Genomic DNA, 22,816 nt, shown 5'->3' on the forward strand with positions numbered 1-22,816 from the left:
GATTAGTCTACAATATAAACACCAGCCCCGAATCAAGATTGTCCAGGCTGAAATTCTTGTCTCGGACTTTAAATTTAGCCACCTTCTGCGTTTCACCTCAAACAGTGATAATAGTTAACCATTCATACCTCAGTGTAGATATAGTGAGTGGAATCGTGTGTGTAATGTGTCAAGTCCTTACGGAATTTACCAAGCACTTAAACTAACCCACACTGTTAGGCTACTTTGGCATAGTTAAAATAGAGATTTTCCAGAATCGTTAAGGCATTCCCCTAAAATTAGTACAGGACTTCAAGAGAGATTAAGGGTCCCACCCACTAGAACTCCGCCTCTGACGATCTCCAAATGAATCTTTCTTTACACTGCTTCATATTGAAGGTGCTGCATTCCAACCCTGCCCTTCCAGAGGACAAGAAAATAGCTCATAATTGATGCAGCCGCTACGTAATTACCCAAGATGGTACTGTCCAGTACTAACTAGACCTAAAACTCTCTACTCTAGGGGTCTGTTAAAGTGAGGAGACAGGGCAACAAACGAGGCGCCAGTGAAGGACCGAACCCAGCAAGTCTCAAAGGCCCCCAACAGGCGTCACTCGCTCTCCCTTTTCCCGTTCTTATGTCTCATCTACGCCCCCTCCTGGCCCGGCGCAGCCGGAGCGCACGCGCAGTTCCACTTCCGGGCGCCTCGCCTCGCGCCCCACAATGCACTGCGGCGCCGTCCTGTCGCAAAGGCCACATCCGGGCGGCGAATGAGCGAGTCGCTTTCCGTGCGCTGCGGCGGCGGCGGCTGGGTCTTCCTGCTCGCGCCGCGCTGCCGGACGCCCCGACGGTAGCCATCTGCGTCGCAGACGGCTCGGCGCCCCCGCCTCCGCAATGCCCCCCAAGAAACAGGCTCAGGCCGGGGGCAGCAAGAAGGCGGAGCAGAAGAAGAAGGAGAAGATCATCGAGGTGCGTACCCTCCCCCTCCGCACAGGGCTGGGGCTCGCCCGGCTGCGGAGCGCCGCTCCCGGGGCCACGTGTCGGCGCCCAGCCCGGTGGGTCTCGCCGCCCCTCATCGCTGTAGTGAGGCCGCTGCGTTCTCACCGCGTCTCCACCCACGCACCCGCCGCGCCCACACGGCCGCCCAGTGACCCCCGGCCCGGCCTTTCAATGTTCACAAGTTTCAGCGGTTCCTAGGGCTGTGCCTGAAGAAACAAGCTGATCGTCGTTCTGGAAGGCCTCTCCTGACAGACCTAATGCCTTGTTTAATTTTTTTAACAGGCAGTGAGACGTAGCACTGTTAATTTTCAAGAGCCAGCAGACTATTACTCGTTTTTTCGTTCGTTTGTTTTGTGTGTGGTCCATCTGGAAACTTTGAGGTCAAGATAGAGGTTTCCCGAAAAGCATACAGATAGTCTGAATAAAACGTGTAGGCTCTGTCACAGTACCTGTGTTAAATTGGATGCTCCCAATTTACCTACACAATATACACGAGGGCATCTTTTAGTGCATTGAACTTGTAGGCATTCAGTGAGTGAAGCAAGGTATTGATATTCTTAAATGTTCCTCAGCGGGTTTACAACGATTGTGTACGTGAGTTTCCTTAAGCTAGGTGACCATATTTCACATTCGGTAAAGGTGTTTCTTCCATACTAATCATTCTCATATTTAAAAATAAATGGTACCTCATGGACTTGGATGTAGTTGAAAGAAGCTATCACTATTTTACAGCCTAAAATGCCAGAATGAATGTTTTGGTGTTTCGGAATGAGATGCTTGCTTATGGTCTTTTTTTCAACATTTGGAAGATAACAGTGAGAATCCCCTAGGTTCCCTTATACAACTCTAATGAGAACGTGTCAGATTGTATATAGTTAAAGTTAGCTGGTTTAATTTAAATAAAATTAATGTGAAGACATTACTGGCTGTCGTAGTTCTGAAGTAGAACTGCTATAGCCAAATATTTGGAAGCAAAACAATTGCCTAGTGGTGCTGGTCTTTGCCTTTAATCTCAGCAGACAGTTCTCTGCGTTCCAGGACAGCCTGGTCTACAAAATGGCCAGGGCACACAGAGAAACTTGTCTCGGGAAAAAGAAAAGAAAGAAAGCAAAATAATTGTCACTTTTACATCTGAAGAAAAAAAAATCAGGATTTGGGAGACTTAAATCTCTGGGAATAATAATCTGGTGGCAATTCAGTGTGTGCCATCAAAGGACATTCAGAAATACCATTTTACTTAGAAACTCCTGAAATTGAATAAACATAATAACACAGGCCACAAGGCAGTAAAACTTCATTCAGAAATAAATGTTACAAAATACAAAACAACATGGAATACATTTCAGGCAACCTGAACCTGTAACCACTTTTAATTAACAAGACTAAAGGTTTTTTGTTTGTTTCATTAATTGTTGTCCCCTGTCAGTGGTGGCAAAGGTCACCCAGGAAGCAGAGGCAAGCAGCCTGGTCTACAGAGTAAATTTTATGACTCCAGGTATGCATGGAGAAATCCTGTCTCGAAAACAACAGTAAAATTAAAGTTATTTATAATAGTCTAGTAACCCTAAAAATCATGCATATATTTTGTCTTCATAACAAGATTTTGTTGGTCTTCTGGGTGTTGTACCCAAGGCATCACATTCTAGGGGTGCATTCTACCACTGATCTGTATGGTCTTAGTCAAGAAGAGTTTGCTTGTTTAGTGGTTGGTATATTTTTGTTTCTGAAGCAAAGAGAACTCAACTTTAGCTTTCATTAGTGAAGACCTCTCCAAAGATACATGCATGAATGCTGGACATGCTGGCATACAACTTTAAACCTAGCACTGGAGAAGCAGAGGAAGGTAGATCTCTTGAGTTCTAGGCCAGCCTGGTCTGCAAAGCAAATTCCTGGACAGCCAGGGCTCTGTTACACAGAAAAACCACGTTTCAACAAAACAAAAAAGATAAATGCATTTAAAGAAAAAAATGCTGATTAGAATTATCCTAATACATGCAGTAATAGAATTAAGCCTAGTTTGGTTTAATTTCTTGACAATTTTTGGAGCTAAATTTATATCGTGGCTTCTTAGTTGAATTTCATGTAAAACAACAACTGATTTTTATAACAAAGAAAATTGTATGTTTCCTCTTTTAAGCTGTCTGGTATATCATGGATTCAATGTGAATATGTATTTTTTTCTTGAAATGAATATATCACATAGTGTTGTAAATTCAAGTTTTATTCCCCATTCACATATTGTTCCCAAACAATATATAACATTGTTTACTTACAGCCAGAATAATACTTTGAGATCAGCTTTGAGCAACAGAAATTCTGACTGTAGACTAGGCAGAGCCTGTAATCCCAGCAGAGGTGCAAGGATTTCACGGTTGAGGCCAGCAGAGACTACATAGTGAATTCCAGGTCACCCTTGGGTACAGTAAAAAAATACCCTGTCTTAAAGAACAAAAATAAGTATAATTCTTGACTTGGGTGGGGATGTGTTGAATTTCGATCAGGCAGATAAAAAGTTTGTCCCCTAGGGACATGCACCACTGAAAAATAGTAATCTAGACAGATGTGACAGGACCCAGGCTTATGAAGAGAACAGAGAAGCTGTCAGTTGCTGGTGAGTCTCTTCTAGGGTGCACAGTTGGTTGCTTAGACAACAAAGTATCTTAGGTTGTATATTCAGAGAGAACCACTGAGCTGTTAGCCTGTCAGCTTCTGCCTTCCCTCGGGTCACAAGTAATAAAACCTTAGAACAGTGTTGGCTTTTTCCTGCTTCATGGCCTGTAAAGGGAGTAGGACTGCTTAAGGGTCAGAGGAGAGAAGAGGTCAGAGTTGTTAAGGCTAGAATTGGGTATGTATGGACCTAGGAAGCAGTCCTTTCCTTACACCCTCTTCTGAATTTCTTTTTGTTAAACTTCAGAACTCATCCACTGAAATATACCCTATTTCCCTGTAACTTTTGAAACCTTATGCATTCAATTATTTTGTAATTTCAGATTCACTGAAACCTCCCTTTCCTAATACTTTCCCACTCCTAAATCCCCACCAACTTTTAAGTAAAAGTTTCCCCAAGCCCAGGGAAAGGCTTTATTGATAATTTGAGTTGTGAGCCATCCTACTTTTAAGATGTAATTAATACTACTGATGTTATTTCAGAATGTTCTGTTTAGAAGACTTTGTACCCGGGGGTGTGGCTCAGGTAGAATGGTTGCATAGCATACATAAAGCCCCATGTTACTTTATAGGACCACAGGAACTGGGTGGGAATGATAATGTTTTATAATTCTAGCAATTTGGAGATAGAGGCTAGGAAATCAAAAGTTCAACGTCATCTTCAGCTACATTTCAGTTTAAGGCCAGCTTAGGCTGGTGCAGGGGGAAACGGGGCTTTTGGTAAACCATTCTCTGAATGACTCTGAAAAAATAGGTTTTGGTGGTGGGAAGAGCTTAGGTCAGATGTGCTCAAAACGGTCATTTTTAGTTGAGAGCTATTCTGTTAGACAGTTTCTCAATGTTGCAACAAGGGAAAAGCTGTGTATAAATGATGCATGGCTACTTTATTTGTCTCAGATAAGTATTAGTACCTTTTATGAAGCTGAGATAACAGCTACAAAGGTTAAATAAATTGTCCAGGGTTACTGAACTGGCAAGCAGGAAGCCAGGATTATACCCAGCAAGTAAGGCTCTGGGTCTTTGTTCTCAGCCACTTGTGTAGTGCCTCACCATAATAAATCCTCTAATTCAGAAAGTTGAGGTTGGATTTAACTTCTCCTATGGCACAGTTACCAAGCTCGGTTACTTGAGGTTATATTCTTAAATAGAACTTTGAAACATGTCAAAGCTTCTATATTTACAATTGAGATAAACTAATTGATTAAATGCTATGTTTTTTGTTCTCCCTTTTCAGATCTAGAATTTTATACCTCTCCTAGGTATTGGAAATACTTTACTTTCAAGCTGCCAGGTCCCTGTGTTGAACTCTCCCCCCACCCCCTCCCCTTTTTTCCCTTTGTTTAAATCTTTCTGTGTCCGTAATAGTTGGTCTCGTTTAATCGCAGTTTACTGCTTCTCTGTGTTTGCATATAGGGCAAAGCATTTATAGTTGCTGATGCGCTTTGGTCATATTGTTTTACCTCGAGCCTCCTTTTTCACTCCTGATAGCTCATTGCTGTATAAAAAATGGAGAGTATTTCATACTTGATTGTAGCTCTCCCATCTGACACATGAGCCTGGACCATTTTACCTGGGAATTGGCTAGAATATATTAAGCTTTTGTGCAAACAGAATGTCATTCATAAAAAGCTTGATAGAGATGATTTCAGTTTGTTGGTGAGCTTCCTTTTTTTCGTATTCATAAACTTCAGAATATGCATATATAATTTGTAATACCATGCTGGGATACTGAAACATGAGGCAGGCCTGGCAGTGGTAATGCGTGCCTTTAATTCCAGCAAATGGGAGGCAGGGACAATCAAATCTCTTTAAGTTCAAGACCAGCCTGGTCTATAGACTGAGTTTCAGAACAGCCAGAGCAACATAGAGTAACCCTGCCTGGAAAAAACAACAAAACCTAAGGCAGACATTTAGATAAGTAAAGCAAACGTTAAGTAAATGATAATGAATGGGGCAGTATTTACCAGTAAGAAGTAACCTTTCAGAATGAAAACATCTTTGAGCTTACTGTTAAAAACATTACAAGACAGTATTGATGCTATAAAGATTTTGTTGTGTTGCATAGTTTTCAGATAGTTCTTTTGACAGTTTTTATTATTTCAGACTAAATGCTTTTCAGAGGATCTCAAGTTCCATTCATAATCGTTTTTTGGCTCCTGTAAAACCATTCGTAAGCAAGAAAATGAGAAGGACTGATACAGATTTGTTTTTAGATTTGGCGCTACCTGTAATGTTGAGCTACATGTTAAGGCTGGTAGCTCATGGCTGAGTTGTAACAGGTGTAGAACAGTGGGCAGGACTGAGTGCTCTCTGTTGTGAAGTAAACTTGCTCTGTAGAATTCTGGAAAACAATGCTAGGAGATACTACATAGTGCAGAAAATGAGAGGCTGAAAACTTGATTAAAGATGTTAGAGTGGCTAGTAGTTAATACACACTCCCACTCTGTAAGACAACCCTACCACAGCAAACAGGTTTGTGTACTAGGCAGAGGGATGGAGAGCTGTTCTCTTTTCAGACATTAGGCACAGAAGCTATGGGGAAAATGGTTAAAATGTGAAACTGAAACTGGGTTTCGTGGCACATGCTTATTGTAATATAAACACTCAGGGAACTGAGGCAAGAGAATTATGTCAAGGCTATCCTGAGCTACACAGTAAGACCTGCCCTCTACCTCATCCCACTCCATCCCCCAAAAAACAGACCAAAATGGGCCTGGGGGCGACCACAAAAGAATCTGCAATAATCTAAACATAACTGTCCACTACCTGACCTACAGTCAGACTTATTAATCCCCTAGCCAGATCATTGTAGAGAAATGAAACTAAATGAAATAGGTTTCAGATAGAAGTGTCACCCATTTGTGCTTGGGCAGATCTCACTGTATTGGTTTCTTGTGAGTTCCTGTAACAAATTATTCAAAACTATCACAAAGCAATTCATTTTCTCACCGTTCTGGAAGAAGTATCAACACAGTCATGTTCCCATTCTGAAGGCCACAGGGGAAGAAAGCCCTTGGCTTCTTCCAAGTTTCTGATGTCATCTAGCAAGTTTTTCCTTAACTTGTGTTTGTGTTAATCCTCTGCTGCCTTTACATTGCCTTTTCTCAATATGACCTGATTTGACCAGTATATCCACAAAGACTTGTTTCCAAATAAAGTCACACTTAAAGTTTGGTAGATAGAAGTTTTCAAGGGATACCATTCAACTCATAGCCCCTCAAACTATGTGCACACATCTGAAATCCCTTCTAAGGTTTTTTGTTTAACCTACTTGGTAAATATGAGGGGGTAGAGAGCCAAGGATCACCATAAGTTCTTCTCACAAAATGGTAATCTCTAATTTAGCTTCCAATGAACAAATAAAACCCCAAATTTAGCTTAAAAAGTGCATCCTCAGGTCAACTGACTTTCAAAAGTACATATGCCCCCAATACTGAAGGTTGTAAGATATCTTGTAATTGAAGACTAAGAATCTAGGTTTGGTGTTCAGCTCAGTAGTAGAGGGATTCCATCATATGCACATTGCCCTCAGTTCTACTACGAGCATTATGGAAGAAAAAGTTGAGACTACTCTTCACATAGCATTTTCCTCAGCTTGTTTGACTGTGGGACAAAGAACTGATAATCTGATACACACTGTGTATCACAGCATAGTAAGGTTTAACGGTGACAGGTTGAGGTTGATACTAAATTGTGAATAGTCCTAGTTGGTATGTTAAATAACAAAATTGCTCATATTCCTTGTGCTGGCTGGTTTTTATATCACCTTGATACAGGCCAGAGTTATTTTGGAAGACTGCAATTGAGAAAGTGGCCTCACAAGATTGACCTTATTTTCTTGATTGATGATTGGTGTGGGAGAGCCCAAGACACTGGGCAGTGCTGCCTCTAGGCTGGTGATCCTAAGTGCTATAAGAAAGGTCGAGCAAGGTGTGAGAAGCAAGCCAACCCTTCTCCATGGCCTCTGTATCAGTTCCTGTCCCCCAGGATGACAGACTACATCTATAATATGAAATAAATCCTTTTCTCCCAAGTTGCTTTTGGTCATAATGTATTACAGCAATAGAAACCCTCGTGTTTTATATATTTTTGTGGCATAAAGAATCTATTTTCAGGGCTGAAAGTATGGCTCAACAATTAAGAGCACTGACGGGGTTGGGGTTTTAGCTCAGTGGTAGAGCGCTTGCCTAGGAAGTGCAAGGCCCTGGGTTCGGTCCCCAGCTCCGAAAAAAGAAAAAAAAAGCACTGACTATTCTTCCAGAGGACCCGGGTTCAGTTCCCAGCACCACATGGCAGCTCACAACTGTAACTCCTATTCCAGGGGATCTAATACCCTCATAGACAGACTGGCAAAACCAATGCACATAAATAAAAATAAATCATTTTTGTAATGTATTTCAGTGAGGCTAGGAGAAGAAGAGGGAAGGGAAACTGGTTAGGATATAAATCAGTTTTTAAAAGAATATATTTTCTAGGGTTGGGGATTTAGCTCAGTGGTAGAACACTTGCTAAGGCCCTGGATTCGATCCCTAGCTCCGGAAAAAAAGAAAAACGGAAAAAAAAAGTATATTTTCTAGAGCTGGGGAGATAGTGTATTAGGCGGGGTTCTGTAGAGTCATAGAACTTATGGATGCTCTCTACATAGACAGGGAATTTGTTAGGATAAATCTCATTCTGTAGTCCAAGTCCCCACAATGGACAGCTGTGAATGGGAAGTCTAAGGACTAGTCCCACAAGGCTAGTTGTTTCAGCTGATCTTCTGTAGTAGATTCCAACAATGTGCTGGCAAGTAAATGCAAGCGTCAAAAAGGAGCAAATCTTCCAGTGGCCTTATGTAGGTCTCCAGCAGAACTTGTGACCCAGATTGAAGGTGTGTACTGCCATGCCTGGATCTGGGACTTGCTTTGTCCCAGGCTGACCTTGAACTCTGAGATCTTGCCTTAGTATCCTGGGATTAAAGGTGTGTACTACTTTGCCTGGGCCTAAGATTTTCATAGCCACTTGCCATCCATGCCAAGATTTCTAGCCTCAGTATCTGGATCACAGGTATTGTAATTCATTCCAGTTGTCAAGTTGACATCTGGGAATAGCCATTTCAGATGGCTTAGCATTTAAGGGTGTACTGGCTACACTTTCAGATAACCCAGGTTTAATTCCCAACACCTATGTGTTGGCTCGCAGCCATCTATAACTTCAGTTCCAGGGCTTCCAATACTTTTCTGGCCTCCATCGGCACTGCACACAGGTGGTACACAGATTTAATGCAGACAAAACACTCGTGCACATAAAAAAATCTTACTTTAAAAAATATTTTTTTCTATCAATAAAAAGTAATTTTTATACATCATTGGAGAGATGATAATTTACTAACATTGTGTCTCATTTAGGACAAAACTTTTGGACTAAAGAATAAGAAGGGAGCAAAACAACAGAAATTTATTAAGGCTGTCACTCATCAAGTGAAATTTGGACAACAGAATCCTCGTCAGGTAAGAACTTAAATTGCTGTATGTTCTGATGGAGATATGATAGAGCATTTGTCACAGGTTAAGTACATTTCGAAGTAGTAGTAGTATCCTTCTCTAAACTTCTTAACCTTTTATACAGCAGTACCTCTTGGACAGTTCTCCAACCTATTTTGATAAAACTCATTTTTTAACTATTTGCATACTATGTTATAGCACACTTGCATTTTTATTTCACATTTCTGAAGTAATCTCTTTGTTTCCAGCTCTTTAACACTAGAATACTTCCACAAGAAGTATCCTTGTCAACAATGTCCTTAAATAAATTATCTACAGACTTCTCTTTCTAGATCAAATGGACTTATAATTTGTTTTATTTATTTAATTGTATTCATGGGGGTGCACATGCCAGTGCACCACAATGTCTGTGGGTCTGAGGACAATTTCTCAAGAGTTGGTTCTCTCTTTCCACTCTGTGGAGTCCAATACTAAACTGAATTCTTCGGGGTTGACAGAAAATACCTTTATTCACTGGGCCATCTTACTGTTTCCGTGGATAATAAGTTTAAAGTAGCATTCTGTTGTTTTCTTCACTGGCAGAATGGGTCTTCTCATGTGCTTGTTGTTACCGAGGTCTACATGTCTGTGACTAGTCTGTCTGGAGTATCTAGTTACCCAAAATTATTGGATCCCTTTTTAAAACAAAACAAAACTTTGTTAACGTTTCAGATAATTTGCTTCATTTCTATTTTGCTGTAAAATAGTTTTCAGAGTTTTTTTTTTTCTCCTTCTTTGTAATTTATAGTTTTTACATAGATTTTTAGGTTTCGTTTTATTTTGTTTTTTTCTGATTGCTTCATTTTCAGTCTGAAGTTGTATATTGGTCTAGCACCATTTTACCACTGAACTGGAATATAACTACTACTGTGTTAGGGACCTTTCTGGACGCTCTCTGTTCTTCTTACTTATTGTCCATACCATTATCACACAGTTTTTATTACAGGGACTGACCTAGAAGTATACGCTGTTAATGCAGTTTTCTTTTTCTTAGACAGTAGTCCTTACATAAGAGTTGATAACTGTAGTCTGTTTTCAGATTCTTCAGACCTTTCATCCCATAAGATTTAATAGATAAGAACTTTTTTCCCCAATGCTTCCTTTTTAAATTTCTCTTTTCCTTAATTCTTGACAATACTCCTTGAAAATAGAAAAGGTTTTGGGCTGGAGAGACGGCTCAGCAGTTAAGAGCACTAACTGTTCTTCCAGAGGTCCTGAGTTCAATTCCGTGGCTCACAACCATCTGTAATGGGATCTGATGTCCTCTTCTGGTGTGTCTGAAGGTGGTGACAGTGTACTCACATATATAAAATAAATATATTTAATTAAAAAAAAAGAAAAGTTTTCAAGTATATTTTTAACTAGATTTTTGTTCTAAGAATAGATATCTATGAGAATATATCTATGAGATTACTAATCTCTTATCTAATCCATTTTTTTCTTCATTGTCTCCAAATCAAGAGTCTCTTTCCTTCTGCATCACAATTCTTTCTTAGAGCCAAAAACTAGTGTTCTCTCAAAGTGCTAACTTTACCTTGTTTAGTAAGAAGGTCTTCAGACTAAAACAGCTAAGGTTTAAAAATGTTGTGTTTCTTTTTTAAAGAAAAGGTTTGTTGTTGCTGGTGTGATTAGATCTAATAAGATGGGTCATGTTTGTACTGAAAGTACAGAGTTTTTTAAACTGTTGTTCCCCCTAAGCAATACAGTGTGATGAGTTACATAGCCTGAATTGTGTTAGATATTATAAGTAATAATGTAATACTCAAGTAAATTGACCTACCATGGATCGGGTTGTCCGGAAGAGTCCTATAGAATCACTGCCCACAGGTCCCAGGGGATAACTAACTAGTATGCTAAGCCTTGGAGACAGCTAGATTTGTGTTGAATCCTATCTTTCTTATTACACGATTTTAAATTTTGATTAGTTTTATTGTACAGTGAAAGGGCAGTTCTCTCTTGTAGGATATCCTCTGCTTTTCTAGAGAATAAGGATTCAAATCCTAAACCACTGAGCCATCTCTCTAAACTCTTCCCAGTTGATTTCTACTATAAATATTTAAAGTGGTTTTTGGACCTTTGGTATATTCTTCTAGTAGGTACATAAGAGATGAGCCTAATCAGCAAAGGCTACCTTTATTTAGTAGAAAGGGGAATAGTTTGTTGTTTTTTAACCGCTTCCCCCTGTGTAGTTGAAGTCAGAGGTTGGGATGACCTAATTGTAGCATTTACTCATTCTTCTCCCAGTTGTGTTTTGTTTTTACCCATTCTGGAAACATTTTCTTCTACTGGTTTCTTTTTCTTCCTGCTGTCTCTTGAGTCTCTGTAGCAGATTAGGTTCTGTTTTATCTCAGACTAGACCCCGTCTAGATGCAGTGGAGTCAGTATCATGTCCATTGCAGCTGCCTTTGAATAGCTCCGCCCAGATGCTCTGTAAGCATTTCGTGCTGGTATGTCCAAAACTGAGCTCATCTCCACCTCCTACCCTGAAACCTGTTCCTCCTGTATTCCCAGTCTTTTCAGCAGCTCTCAGTGTGTGTATGCTAATCCCAGGCTTCTTTCTCCTCTTGGTTATGGCCAGAGTCCTTTAGTTCTGCTCCTAAAATGCTCTTTTCTTCTTGTGCCAGCCCCTGTTTGAAACACTAGTGCTTTCCTACCTATAATTGCAGGAGACCAGATGCCTTTCTTCTTGGACTGCTTGTGTATCCTCCTCAAAGTTGCCACTCTGACTTTACAAACTGAAACCTGATCTGGTTATTTACTGTAACCCCTAAGTTAGTTTTATCACCTACTGGTAAAGTCTAAACTTGTCATTGATGTTCTCATCTCTTGGTATTCTCTGGACCATTTCTTTACAGTGGCGGTGGGTTCTTTCTACATTCCTGTTCTGTTCATCAGAAGAACTCTTCTATAAAGCTATCACCTATATATAATTTTCTACACAATTGTTTTCAGAGCACTATGTATATTGTATTATAATTGTATGTCTGTCTTCCCATATTATTCTTCTGAACTTCCTTAAATAAGCATCATGTATTATGTGTTCTCTGTTCTCATATAGGTGCTAAGTTATAAATGTTTAGATGAATACAAATGCATTAATTGTATTAGGTATGTAAAACATGTTTCCTAGAACTATAGTGTATTCTGTCTTCTATTATCTATTACACTAACAAAATTAGTGTTTTTTTCAACAAGGGCACTGTAGTTCGTGGTGGTTACCAACCATTATTGTGTCACTGTACTTTTCTGAATATTTTCGTTGATGTCAGAGTGCACTCATATATTTCTGGAGCATAGGTTTCTTTCTTTGGAAAAAAGAACTTCAGTTGAGAACTGTTTGCTAAATGCCAGGTTAAGTGTTTAGTAAATGCTAATAGTTTACCCACGATATCTAGTGTGTGAGCCACTTAATGTAAAGACTGTATAGTGCACATGTGAATATACAGAGGCTCTTATGTTAGTGATTACTGTATAGTGAAAACCGTTTCCAATCAGACTTACATTTTTAACTTGGAAATGTAGGTAGCACAAAGTGAAGCTGAAAAGAAATTGAAGAAAGATGACAAGAAGAAAGAGCTACAAGAACTAAATGAGTTGTTCAAACCGGTAGTTGCTGCACAAAAAATAAGTAAAGGTAAAATTTAAATACCAGAAGTACTATTTTTATTACATGTAATTCGTATTTCAGATTTGATCTTCGAGGAGCTGGAGTGATGGCTTTTGCTCTTAGGACCTGTTCTCAATTTCCAGCACTCAGTCATTCATAACTCCAAGTCACCAAGTGCACATACGATACCCATGCATGCATGCAGACAAGCATTCACAAACAAATAAAACAAATAATTTTTTTTTAAGGCTTTTATTTGACTTGTGTCTAGTGTGGTGCTTTTTAGTCCCAGCACTCAGGAGGTAGAGGCAGACAAGACCTTATCTTAGAAAAATAAAAACAATTTGTTTCTTTGTTCGTTTTTTAATTCTTGTGTTTTGATGAAGGGGGGGTATCTAAGTCTCATGCATATTTGTGGCAGTATTCTTCCACAGCCAAAAGACTATAGAATAACCTGTGTGTTTGGTTTTCCACCTCAGCCATTTATCTTGATAAGAATAAAAGAAAAGCAAATAGATACAAAATGCTATGTAAAGAACTATAAAGAAATCTCTAACTAAATACCTTTAAATTCTATTTTCTAGAACATTAGTAAACAGAAAATAGTAAGCTAGACAAAAGTAATTATAGCTCAGAGGCAAGCTATGCGTTACTGTCTAGCAGCCTATAAGAAAAATGGAGTGGTGGTATGGAAGAGTAACAGCCAGTGCCCTGCAACAGGAAGGGGATCCTGAACATGGGTTACCTGCCTGTAATATAAATGCTACCTCCCATTTGATACAGGTGCGGACCCCAAATCTGTGGTGTGCGCATTCTTCAAACAGGGACAGTGTACTAAAGGAGATAAATGTAAGTTCTCTCATGACCTCACTTTGGAGAGAAAATGTGAAAAACGAAGTGTTTACATTGATGCAAGAGATGAAGAACTTGAAAAAGGTATTTCTTCTTAACTTTCTCTTAAATTTAAAAATAAGTAGATGCATAATAACGTATTAGCACAGTATTACTAGTATTGTTTGCAAAGAACAATTGGGATTTTTGTACAAAATTTAAATAAATGGTACTTAGAATACAGTGATTCAATTTTGATTTGTCTGCCTTTCTTGCCTCCCATGCTATTATCTTACTTATCTGAGCTGCCCAGGGAGCTTGGGCTGACAGTTTGGTGATGCTTTGTATGCCTGTCTTTGCTGCTTCAGAGAGAATTGTTACATTATGAATATCGCAGTGGAGTGTTGTGTTTGTTCGGAGGCCTGTGTGGGGAGGAGATGAACCCTGATTGTTGTCTTTCTTTAGATACCATGGATAACTGGGATGAGAAAAAGCTGGAAGAAGTAGTAAACAAGAAGCACGGTGAGGCGGAAAAGAAAAAACCAAAAACTCAAATAGTATGTCCTTTTCTTGACTTGAGTTGCTGTGGCATTTTTTATTAGGGAGAATTATGTGGCAAGGTATTGATGTTTTGTACTGGATTGCTGAGGACTAGAAAGTCGAATTTCACCAATATAAGCTAAATACACCCCACTTTAGTTTTGGAGTTTTAATTCTATTTTGTAACAGAAGTCGTCTAAAAACTGAGTGACTGAAGTCTCCTAATGCAGTTTTCTGGAGCGAGTCTACTTCAACTCTGGGTGAGCAGAGCTGGACATGGTAGCATATACCTGCAATACCAATAGGCCAATGGCAGGTTTGACATAGGCCCGGGCTACAAATATAAATTCTGTCTCAAAAAAGCAGAACGAATACAATATATTTCGATAAGAATCTTCTTGAATGTGGTGGAAGTTGACCTATTAATCCAACCCACGTAATGAACTGTTTTCTTTTAATACTGTGGAAGTTTTGGTTTTTTTTTTTAATTACTAGCTCAATATATTCACATAGGAGTTGGAAAATGTGGACTTAGATGGGTAGTATCTCTAATGTTCTGGGAAGTCCGCCTTTAGAAACTCAGATTATTCCTCAGCCTCTGTACTCAACATTGTATATCTGTGTCCTGAGTGCATGTCTCATGAGGTCCTGCTCTTCTAGAAGACTTAAATTTTGGTTCATAAACACTCCTTGGGGGGAGGGTACTGATTTTTTTTTTTTTTTAAGATTTATTCATTTATTATCTATAAGTACACTGTAGCTGTATTCAGAAACAACAGAAGAGGGCATCAGATCCCATTACAGATGGTTGTGAGCCACCATGTGGTTGCTGGGAATTGATCTCAGGACCTCTGGAAGAGTAGTCGGGGCTCTTAACCGCTGAGCCATCTCTCCAGCCCAATTTTTTTTTTTTTAATTGTAAAGGTTATTGCCTGACTAGACTAGCACAGTTGCACTTTGACTACATTTGTGTTTGAAGGATCGCTGTTTTTATATTGTGTTCCTTTGAACCTTGTGTCCTTATGACTCATGTACAGAGTTGCCTGTGTAGTCAAGCTATTCCATTAGGGTTTATGTCGTAATTGCAGAGGACTTTTCTTTGGTTTGGCTTAGTTTTTCTTTATTTTTGCTTGCTGTGTTAGAGGTTAGACCTTGGGCTAGGTTTATTTTTAAAAGTTAGACTTTTGAATTGTATTTATAAAGACTAACTGAAACTAACTGTAAATTATTATATCCAGAGTAAAGGCTTGGGATTTTGCTGTTGTACTTTGTGGTTTGACTTTCTTTAATTATATGTAGTATGTTGTGGTATGTGTACATGAGCACATATGTCTATAGAGGCCAGAGGCCAAGTCAGATCTGGACCGAGAGTTCTAGGTTGTTGTAAGCCTACTGACATTAACCACTGAGCTATCTCTCGAACCCCTGGTTTGTTTGGGTTTTGGTTTTGCGGGGGGGGGGGGGTGTTTTGAGGGATTTGTTTGTTTGGTTTGGCTTTTGGTTTTGGATGGGTTTGGTTTGGTTTTTGGTATGGGGTCTCACTCTGTAGCTCAGGCTGGCTTTGAACTCTTCAGCAGTGCTTTTTGCCTCAGCTTCCTCAGAGCTGGAATTACAGGGATGTGAGCCAGCCGGCCTGGCTTTCTCTTGGAAGCATCTTCAAACATTTTTGTGTATAGGTTTACTTTGTACATAAATGGTTACCCTTGGGATGTGAGTATTGTTACTTGTTCCATGAGATAGATTTACACTGCACTACCACTTCTAAATAATACTGTCTTTATAGGTGTGCAGACATTTTCTTGAAGCTATTGAAAATAACAAGTATGGCTGGTTTTGGGTGTGTCCTGGAGGTGGGGACAATTGCATGTATCGCCATGCACTTCCTCCTGGGTTTGTGCTAAAGAAAGACAAAAAGAAAGAAGAAAAAGAAGATGAAATATCATTAGAAGATCTAATTGAAAGAGAGGTAACAAGCATCTTTTCTTTTAAAACCTATTTTTTATTTTTGCAAATTCTAATATTTACCACTTGGGGGCAATAGCCTGTTATGAAAGGGAAAATAATATGCTCTTTTCTTAAAGTTACTGTACTTAAATTACTCTTGAGTATCTTAAGTGTAAATTTTACCATATACATTAGCAAAACATACCTTAACAATATGAGTGTGTAGGTTTTATTTTTAAGTACTAGTTACTATTGTTTTCATGCTGTGGTTTGTACTTTATGTGGATGAGACTTTGAGACTCTTCTCTTGGTGTTCTTTTTCCTTTGTATCATACTACACGTGTATGGAATGAAACCCCTTTTGGCTTTGGGTTTATGTTTGATCCATTCAGTTAGAGGAGAAAGAAGTCTGACGGTCTGAGGAAGGAGCTTATGCACCCCTCTTCTAGCAGCAAAGCAGGGCTTTGTTCTGAGTTAGAGACGTTGAGGAGAAGGTGAGGCTGAGAGTACTTGGGAGTGTAGAGTTAGCATCATTGGCTTCAGTGTTCGTGTAAGTGGCTGATATTAAATTGTCTACACTCCTACAATGGCCCTGTTGTTTGTATGTCACATAGGATAAAATCATAAGAGTGGACATTAGAGTCAAATATGATCTAAAAGAACACAGATGAAACGTGGATTTAATGTGATGAGTTTTTTAAATCTCTTACTTCTACCAACAGTTTCTCATGACAAACTTTTCTGCTAAGTTAAGAAATTTACCTCAGAGTGTTGGGTTTGTGTCTCTGTGTACTTGTTTATCTCATTGCCATGAAAAGAGAGCACCATAATTTAGTCTTTTTACTGTTTTAGGGTGGTCATAGGGACAGTTACCTACATCAAAATAAAATTGCTATTAAACTACTATAAGTGACTTTAAATCTCTTATCTTTGCAGCGTTCTGCCCTAGGTCCAAATGTTACCAAAATCACTCTAGAATCTTTTCTTGCATGGAAGAAAAGGAAAAGACAAGAAAAGATTGATAAACTTGAACAAGATATGGAGAGGCGGAAAGCTGACTTCAAAGCAGGGAAAGCGCTGGTGGTATGTTCCAAACTCACACAATTCAAAATTCCGTCTTTCTTTAGTCTATGCAAATATGTCTAACATGCATGCTAGCATTCCCCCCCCGAGATACTTTTCTGCCTTAATAGATCAGTGGTCGTGAGGTGTTTGAGTTTCGTCCAGAGCTGGTCAACGATGACGACGAGGAAGCAGACGACACCCGTTACATTCAGGGAACAGGAGGTGATGAGGTAAGAGGAAGTTTTGACCCCGTGCGTTTATGCTAATGGGATGAGTAGAGAGAACAGAAGTGTGCTTAAAACATTGGGCCAGAGTCTGGGGTTCAAGTCTTACTTCCGTCAATAAAGTAATTACTAGCCCAGACTGCTTCTCGGAGGGAATTGAGTTCATCGATGTTTGTTTATCAGGTAGCTCTCTTTACAGAACTTAGGACAGTGCGTGGCATGTAAGTTTATTGCTGTGTGTTTGTTTGTTTGTTTTTCTTAAACTTTTAATCCATTTAAAATAATATTTTTGTTTATTTAAAATTTTGTTCTGCAAAAAGTCAATTTTTTCTATAAATTTAAGGAGAAAAAGAGTGATCATTTGTTTTTACATGGTATTAATAATTTTGTTTCCTGAAGAAAATGTGTTATGGTTAAAAGTGAATTGAGGAAACTTATTTGTAATAACTTGGCTTTCTATGTATTTTTAAAGGTTGATGACTCTGTGGGTGTAAATGACATAGATCTAAGCCTCTATGTCCCAAGAGATGTGGAAGAGACAGGGATCACTGTGGCCAGTCTTGAAAGATTCAGCACCTATGCGTCAGATAAGGACGGTGAGTATGCTGCATTTGTCAGAGTTCCAAAGAGCTAGGAAACTGTTTAGAGGGAGCTAACCCAGCCTGGGAAATGCATGTGTTCAGGTTCCAGACTGGAAATAATAAACATTTGGCTAAATATAGAAGTAGTGGAAGTTATAAAAAAGATATCTTAGTGGCTACTAAAACCATTGGCTAAACTTCTTAGAGGGAGACCAGAAGCAGGAGTAGAGATGGAGCTTCTGAGTGGGACTCTAGAATCCTACATGACTGTTTACAGATAAAAACAGGCGGAAGGCATCTGCACTAGTGTCAGAGTGAATGAGTTCAGTTGGTCAGACTGCAGAAGAACACTCTAGAACACACCGCACATACCAACCAGAGTTATAGGACAGACAAAAAAGAAATGCTTATAAAACACTGCAAGCACTTCAGTGAAAAATTAGAGACATGAGTGTCAAAAAATAATAATAGCATTACAAGTAATTTATTAGCTGCAGTTAGGCAAAGGGTTACTGGAATAAGGTGCCTGCTTTACCACAACAGTGTAGTGATAGGGAGAATGAGGGATGGATGAGTATAGGCCAAATGTCTAAAGCAGTGGGCTCACAAGGGCTTTTAGGATTGGGGGGGGGGGGGGGCGTGCGTGTAAGAAAATGGGCGTTACTAGAGGACAAACAGGGTTAGCAGGGGACAAACACAACAAGACAAGGGGTGTGAGGGAGTGATAGTTTAGTGTGGGAATGGAGGAAAGGCTTTCTGGGGACTAACGGGCAGAAAGCTATGGAGTGTGTATCTAAGTGTACCCTGAGTGAGGTTTGAATGCTAGATTGAGGTTATGTGCCATAAAGGAAAAGCACAGAGGAGTGCTAATTAAGGGAAAGGCTGGAATAGGAAAGACTAATGAACCTGATTTTTATTCTGAAAGTATGCAAGTTGAGACTTAAAGCAAATGGCTTACTCTCCTGGGCTCTGAGATTGACAGCAGTATAAATACTGATTTGCTCTTTCTATAAGGGATTTGGTGACAGTAGACATGGATGTTCTGATCCCCATAACCTTATAATCAGAAATATTTAAGTTAACTAAGATTTAAGCAAGGCCGCTAGAAGTTGGGGAGATAGCTTCTTTGATAAGCCAAAGCACCATACCACTAGGGTCTATACCACTAGGGTCTTCCATACATGTGTAGTGCTAGAAAACAGACTCCAGGCCTCCACTCCTGAGCTAAACATCCAGTCCTTATTTTCAGAGAGTCACAATTAGTGTGCTCTGCTTGTAAACCAAAAGCCAAATAACTGGTATAGACATGCTACTGTCATTTTGTACCTAGTTAACAAAATGTGTATGTAGGCATTGACTGTTTGAGAACCAAGTTACTAAATCATATAAAGGACACACAGTTATAAAAATTTCATCCTGCCATCAGATGTCTACAAAAACAGGATTTCATAGCCGACACAAATAATTGATACAAGTTCAGAAAAGACCTGTCCTTGCTGCTTGAATTTCAGGAAACAAAATTCAGTTGCTAATGTAATATCTTCTTTTTCTAGACTTTACTGATCTCAGGTTTTGGGGGTTTTTGTTGTTGTTTTAGAGAACAAATTAAGTGAAGCTTCTGGAGGTCTGGCTGAAAATGGTGAAAGAAGTGATTTGGATGAGGACAGCGGAGGGGGAGGACAGGAAAATGGGTCCATCGATGCTGTTCCTGTTGATGAAAACCTGTTCACTGGTGAAGATCTGGATGAACTAGAAGAAGAATTAAACACACTTGATTTAGAAGAATGACGACAAGGAAGAAAATTAGGTCGGCTCAGTACGATCAACATGAACTGAGATTGACAACGTTAATTGTTTTGCCACCCGGAATCAACAGGATGTTTATTTCCCCGTGATGATTCTGGAGGGACTCTGTCCTCCAAAAGGAATACTCTCCCTGCGTCTTCTCTTCTGACTCTGACTACAGCTCTTAGTAAGTTCAGAGTAGTTGGTGATAAATTAAAAATGCTCATTACAGAAGACGATTGTTGTTGTAACTGTCCACTCATGTAGGAAGTGTAACCGCTTTTCCAGCTTTTGTTTTCTTTGGGCATGTGTAATTTCCAGGAACAACAAATTCACACTTAAAATACTTGTGTTTGATGCAGTTTTTAATGAGTGGCTTCCTTTCCTTTGTATTTATGTTTTAGAGACGACCTGAAAAGTGAGCACTGTACTTGATAAAGGAAACTGCATATGCAGGTTCAGTATTGTACGTGGACATGAGAATGGGAAACTGCATATGCAGGTTCAGTATTGTACGTGGACATGAGAATGGGAAACTGCATATGCAGGTTCAGTATTGTACGTGGACATGAGACTGGGACTTGTTCAATCCAACAGGGTCAGCTACAGCGCCCTGTATGAAAGATGTTTGAAGTTCTCCCCTTTTTGCCAATAAAGTTGTAAATAAAAACCATCATACATCCAAATCCAACTATGGGCCTTTTTCTTTTTTAAGTTTTCTATAAAAGGTTTCTTAACATTCCTAGCTCTGTATTTTAACTAAATAATATTTTATTGGTTATAGGCACAAAAGGCAAAAATTGAATGGCTTTTCCTCTTAACAAATTTCCTTGTGCTTGTTATATAACCATAGAGTACTGACAGTATTAACAATTGTTATTTTTCATTTCCAAAAACACTAAGTACTATTTAACCCCAAATTGTTAGATCATCAGCCTAATTAAATGCCTCCTACATTTAATTCTTCCTTGGAATCAACATTACATAAATTTTGACTCTATAAGAAAGTAAATAAATTCACCAGAAAACTTGGAGTGCAGGGTCTTGGCTAAGGTCCTGACATCCCTTGAAAATTGAGAGTAATATCACATTTTAAATAGACATTAGGTTAGTACTAGATAACTTTAAATCGCTGTGGTATTGTGATTTTGTGCGGTTATTTGGTTTTTTCTTTTTATATTTATTTATTATATATAAGCACACTGTAGCTGTCTTCAGACACACCAGAAGAGGGCATCAGATCTTATTACAGATGGTTGTCAGCCACCGTGTGGTTGCTGGGAATTGAACTCAGGACCTCTGGAAGAGCAGTCAGTGTTCCCAACTGCTGAGCCATCTCTCCAGCCCTTGTGGGGTTATTTGTTTAGGTTTTTTTTTTTTTTTTTTTAATAAAGTATCCAAGGATTGCCAGTCCACACCCAGCACTTGGGAGGCAGAGGCAAGTGGATTAATGTCAGTTCAAGGACAGCCAGGACTACACAGGAAAAAAAAACCTTGTCTTGAGGAAAAGAGGAGGGGAATAAAAGTATCTAAAGAAATAGCATGAAAATATCAGCCCTCTTTTTCTTTTCTGCCTCAGAGGTATTATATGCTAAGCTTCTGGGTTTTAGCCTGGCCGTGGTAGTGCACACCTTTAATCTCAGCACTCACTTGCGAGGCAGAGATGCAAGTTTGAGGCCAGCCTGGTTTACAGAGGGTTCCAGAATAGCCAGGGCTACATACTGAGTATTATATTTTTAATCTACAAAGTATTTCTTCCATTCTTTTTTGTGGAAATTTTTAATTTTACCTTGTTGTTTAATGATAGAATATTTTCAAAATAGTCTAAAGAGCCTGCATTTTTTTTGTATTGTTCGTAGTAGAGTTACTCTATACTTGTGCAGTTCATGTAAAATTGAGTATGCTTTTTCAAGCTATATCTAAATTTTAAATACTTTTTATTCCAGATTTGCATAATTTCAACTATATTCTAATTTCAGTGTGTAACTTAATTTAATTTGAGAGACCTGGAGTTTAGAAAAGAGAGACATAAATATAAGCTTTCTACAAAGAGGAATCACTTACTTCCATATGCTTAGTTAAATGAACTCTTTTCGCCTTAGATTGGGTTTCATGAGACCACGCTATTATCCCATGTACAACAGAGCCTAATGCAGAGTATTTAGACTGAATTTAACCTTATCTTTGCATAATGACTTGACATAATCTAAGCTCCACCACATGAAATAATCAAAATTGTATGATGGTATAATGTCTTTCATTTTGATCATTAGATGACTTTACAATATGATAGTAACAAGGCTGCAGGTTCAGAGGTTTATATATAGATCAGGAAGAAAGCCTTACATTAAGCCAGTGTTAAACACAAGGGGACAAAGGGTACTTGGGACAGAAATGAGTAGATTGTAAGTGTCTTGATCCAGGATGAAAGCTTTGTACAAAGAATGTTCATCCTCATAACACTGTAGATCTTCCACTTGTTCAGTATAGGACTGTTCTGACAGAAATACTGTTAGGTAAGCTTTTCCATGTACTTAGCTCACTGTTGATGTACTATCAACTCAAATACGTGCGTTAGTGGGTGAATTTCAAAGAAAAATCAGTTTAAAATGGACTGCCAAAATCTTTTTTATGGTCCGCAGTCCTTAAGCATATATTCCTAATGATAACTATTTGAATAAAGATAAACTATCAATTAGTAGAGATTAATAGAAGCTTAATTTTAATTAAAGTAGAATTTGATAGAACATTAGTACAGAGTGCTTTTATTATTCCTTTTCTCCTGTGTATTTGCTCTTGTATTACTGTTTTGTTAATGTAGACGGTGACATTTTGTTCATCCAATTAATAATTTTGTAGTTTTCACATAGACGAGAGCAAAAACGTGACATTTTTATATATATCCTGAACTGTCTAACCTATTTTAAGGTATCATCTCTGTATTTTGAATGTATATCTTAATGTATATCAGACATAATAATAGTATATTGTTATTTGGTGTATCTAGTGGCCTAGCCATTAATGAGTCTATGATCAAACTTTGGAATGATGGTTTGGTTTGGTTTGGTTTTT

At 38.8% G+C, this 22,816-nt stretch overlaps 1 protein-coding gene across 2 annotated transcripts; it reads left to right on the forward strand.

The window, feature by feature from the left end:
• Positions 1-755: 755 nt before the first annotated feature.
• Positions 756-20,435, forward strand: Zc3h15 (zinc finger CCCH-type containing 15). Of its 2 annotated transcripts, XR_015683167.1 has the most exons (11): positions 756-948; positions 9,033-9,134; positions 12,690-12,801; positions 13,558-13,710; positions 14,071-14,162; positions 15,929-16,111; positions 17,026-17,172; positions 17,283-17,384; positions 17,851-17,974; positions 19,557-20,200; positions 20,247-20,435. XR_015683167.1 is itself a non-coding variant. In NM_001010963.1 (10 exons), exons 1-10 carry the CDS (start codon positions 874-876, stop codon positions 19,745-19,747), a joined length of 1,281 nt encoding a protein of 426 aa, NP_001010963.1. In that variant the 5' UTR covers positions 830-873; the 3' UTR covers positions 19,748-20,435. The 2 variants fall into 2 exon arrangements, 1 of the variants encoding a protein (NP_001010963.1); NM_001010963.1 differs by having other exon boundaries at positions 830-948; positions 19,557-20,435.
• The last annotated feature ends 2,381 nt before the right edge of the window (positions 20,436-22,816 follow it).

This window comes from Rattus norvegicus, chromosome 3 (genome assembly GCF_021556685.1).
Source record: "Rattus norvegicus strain SHRSP/BbbUtx chromosome 3, alternate assembly SHRSP_T2T, whole genome shotgun sequence".
In the NCBI taxonomy this organism is placed as follows: Eukaryota; Metazoa; Chordata; class Mammalia; order Rodentia; family Muridae; genus Rattus; species Rattus norvegicus.

Coding starts and splice junctions, on each gene's coding strand:
- Zc3h15 (NM_001010963.1), top strand. CDS start 874: ATGCCCCCCAAGAAACAGGCTCAGGCCGGGGGCAGCAAGAAGGCGGAG. Junction 14,163..15,928: donor AAAAACCAAAAACTCAAATA/GTATGTCCTTTT, acceptor CTGTCTTTATAG/GTGTGCAGACATTTTCTTGA. Junction 16,112..17,025: donor AAGATCTAATTGAAAGAGAG/GTAACAAGCATC, acceptor TTATCTTTGCAG/CGTTCTGCCCTAGGTCCAAA.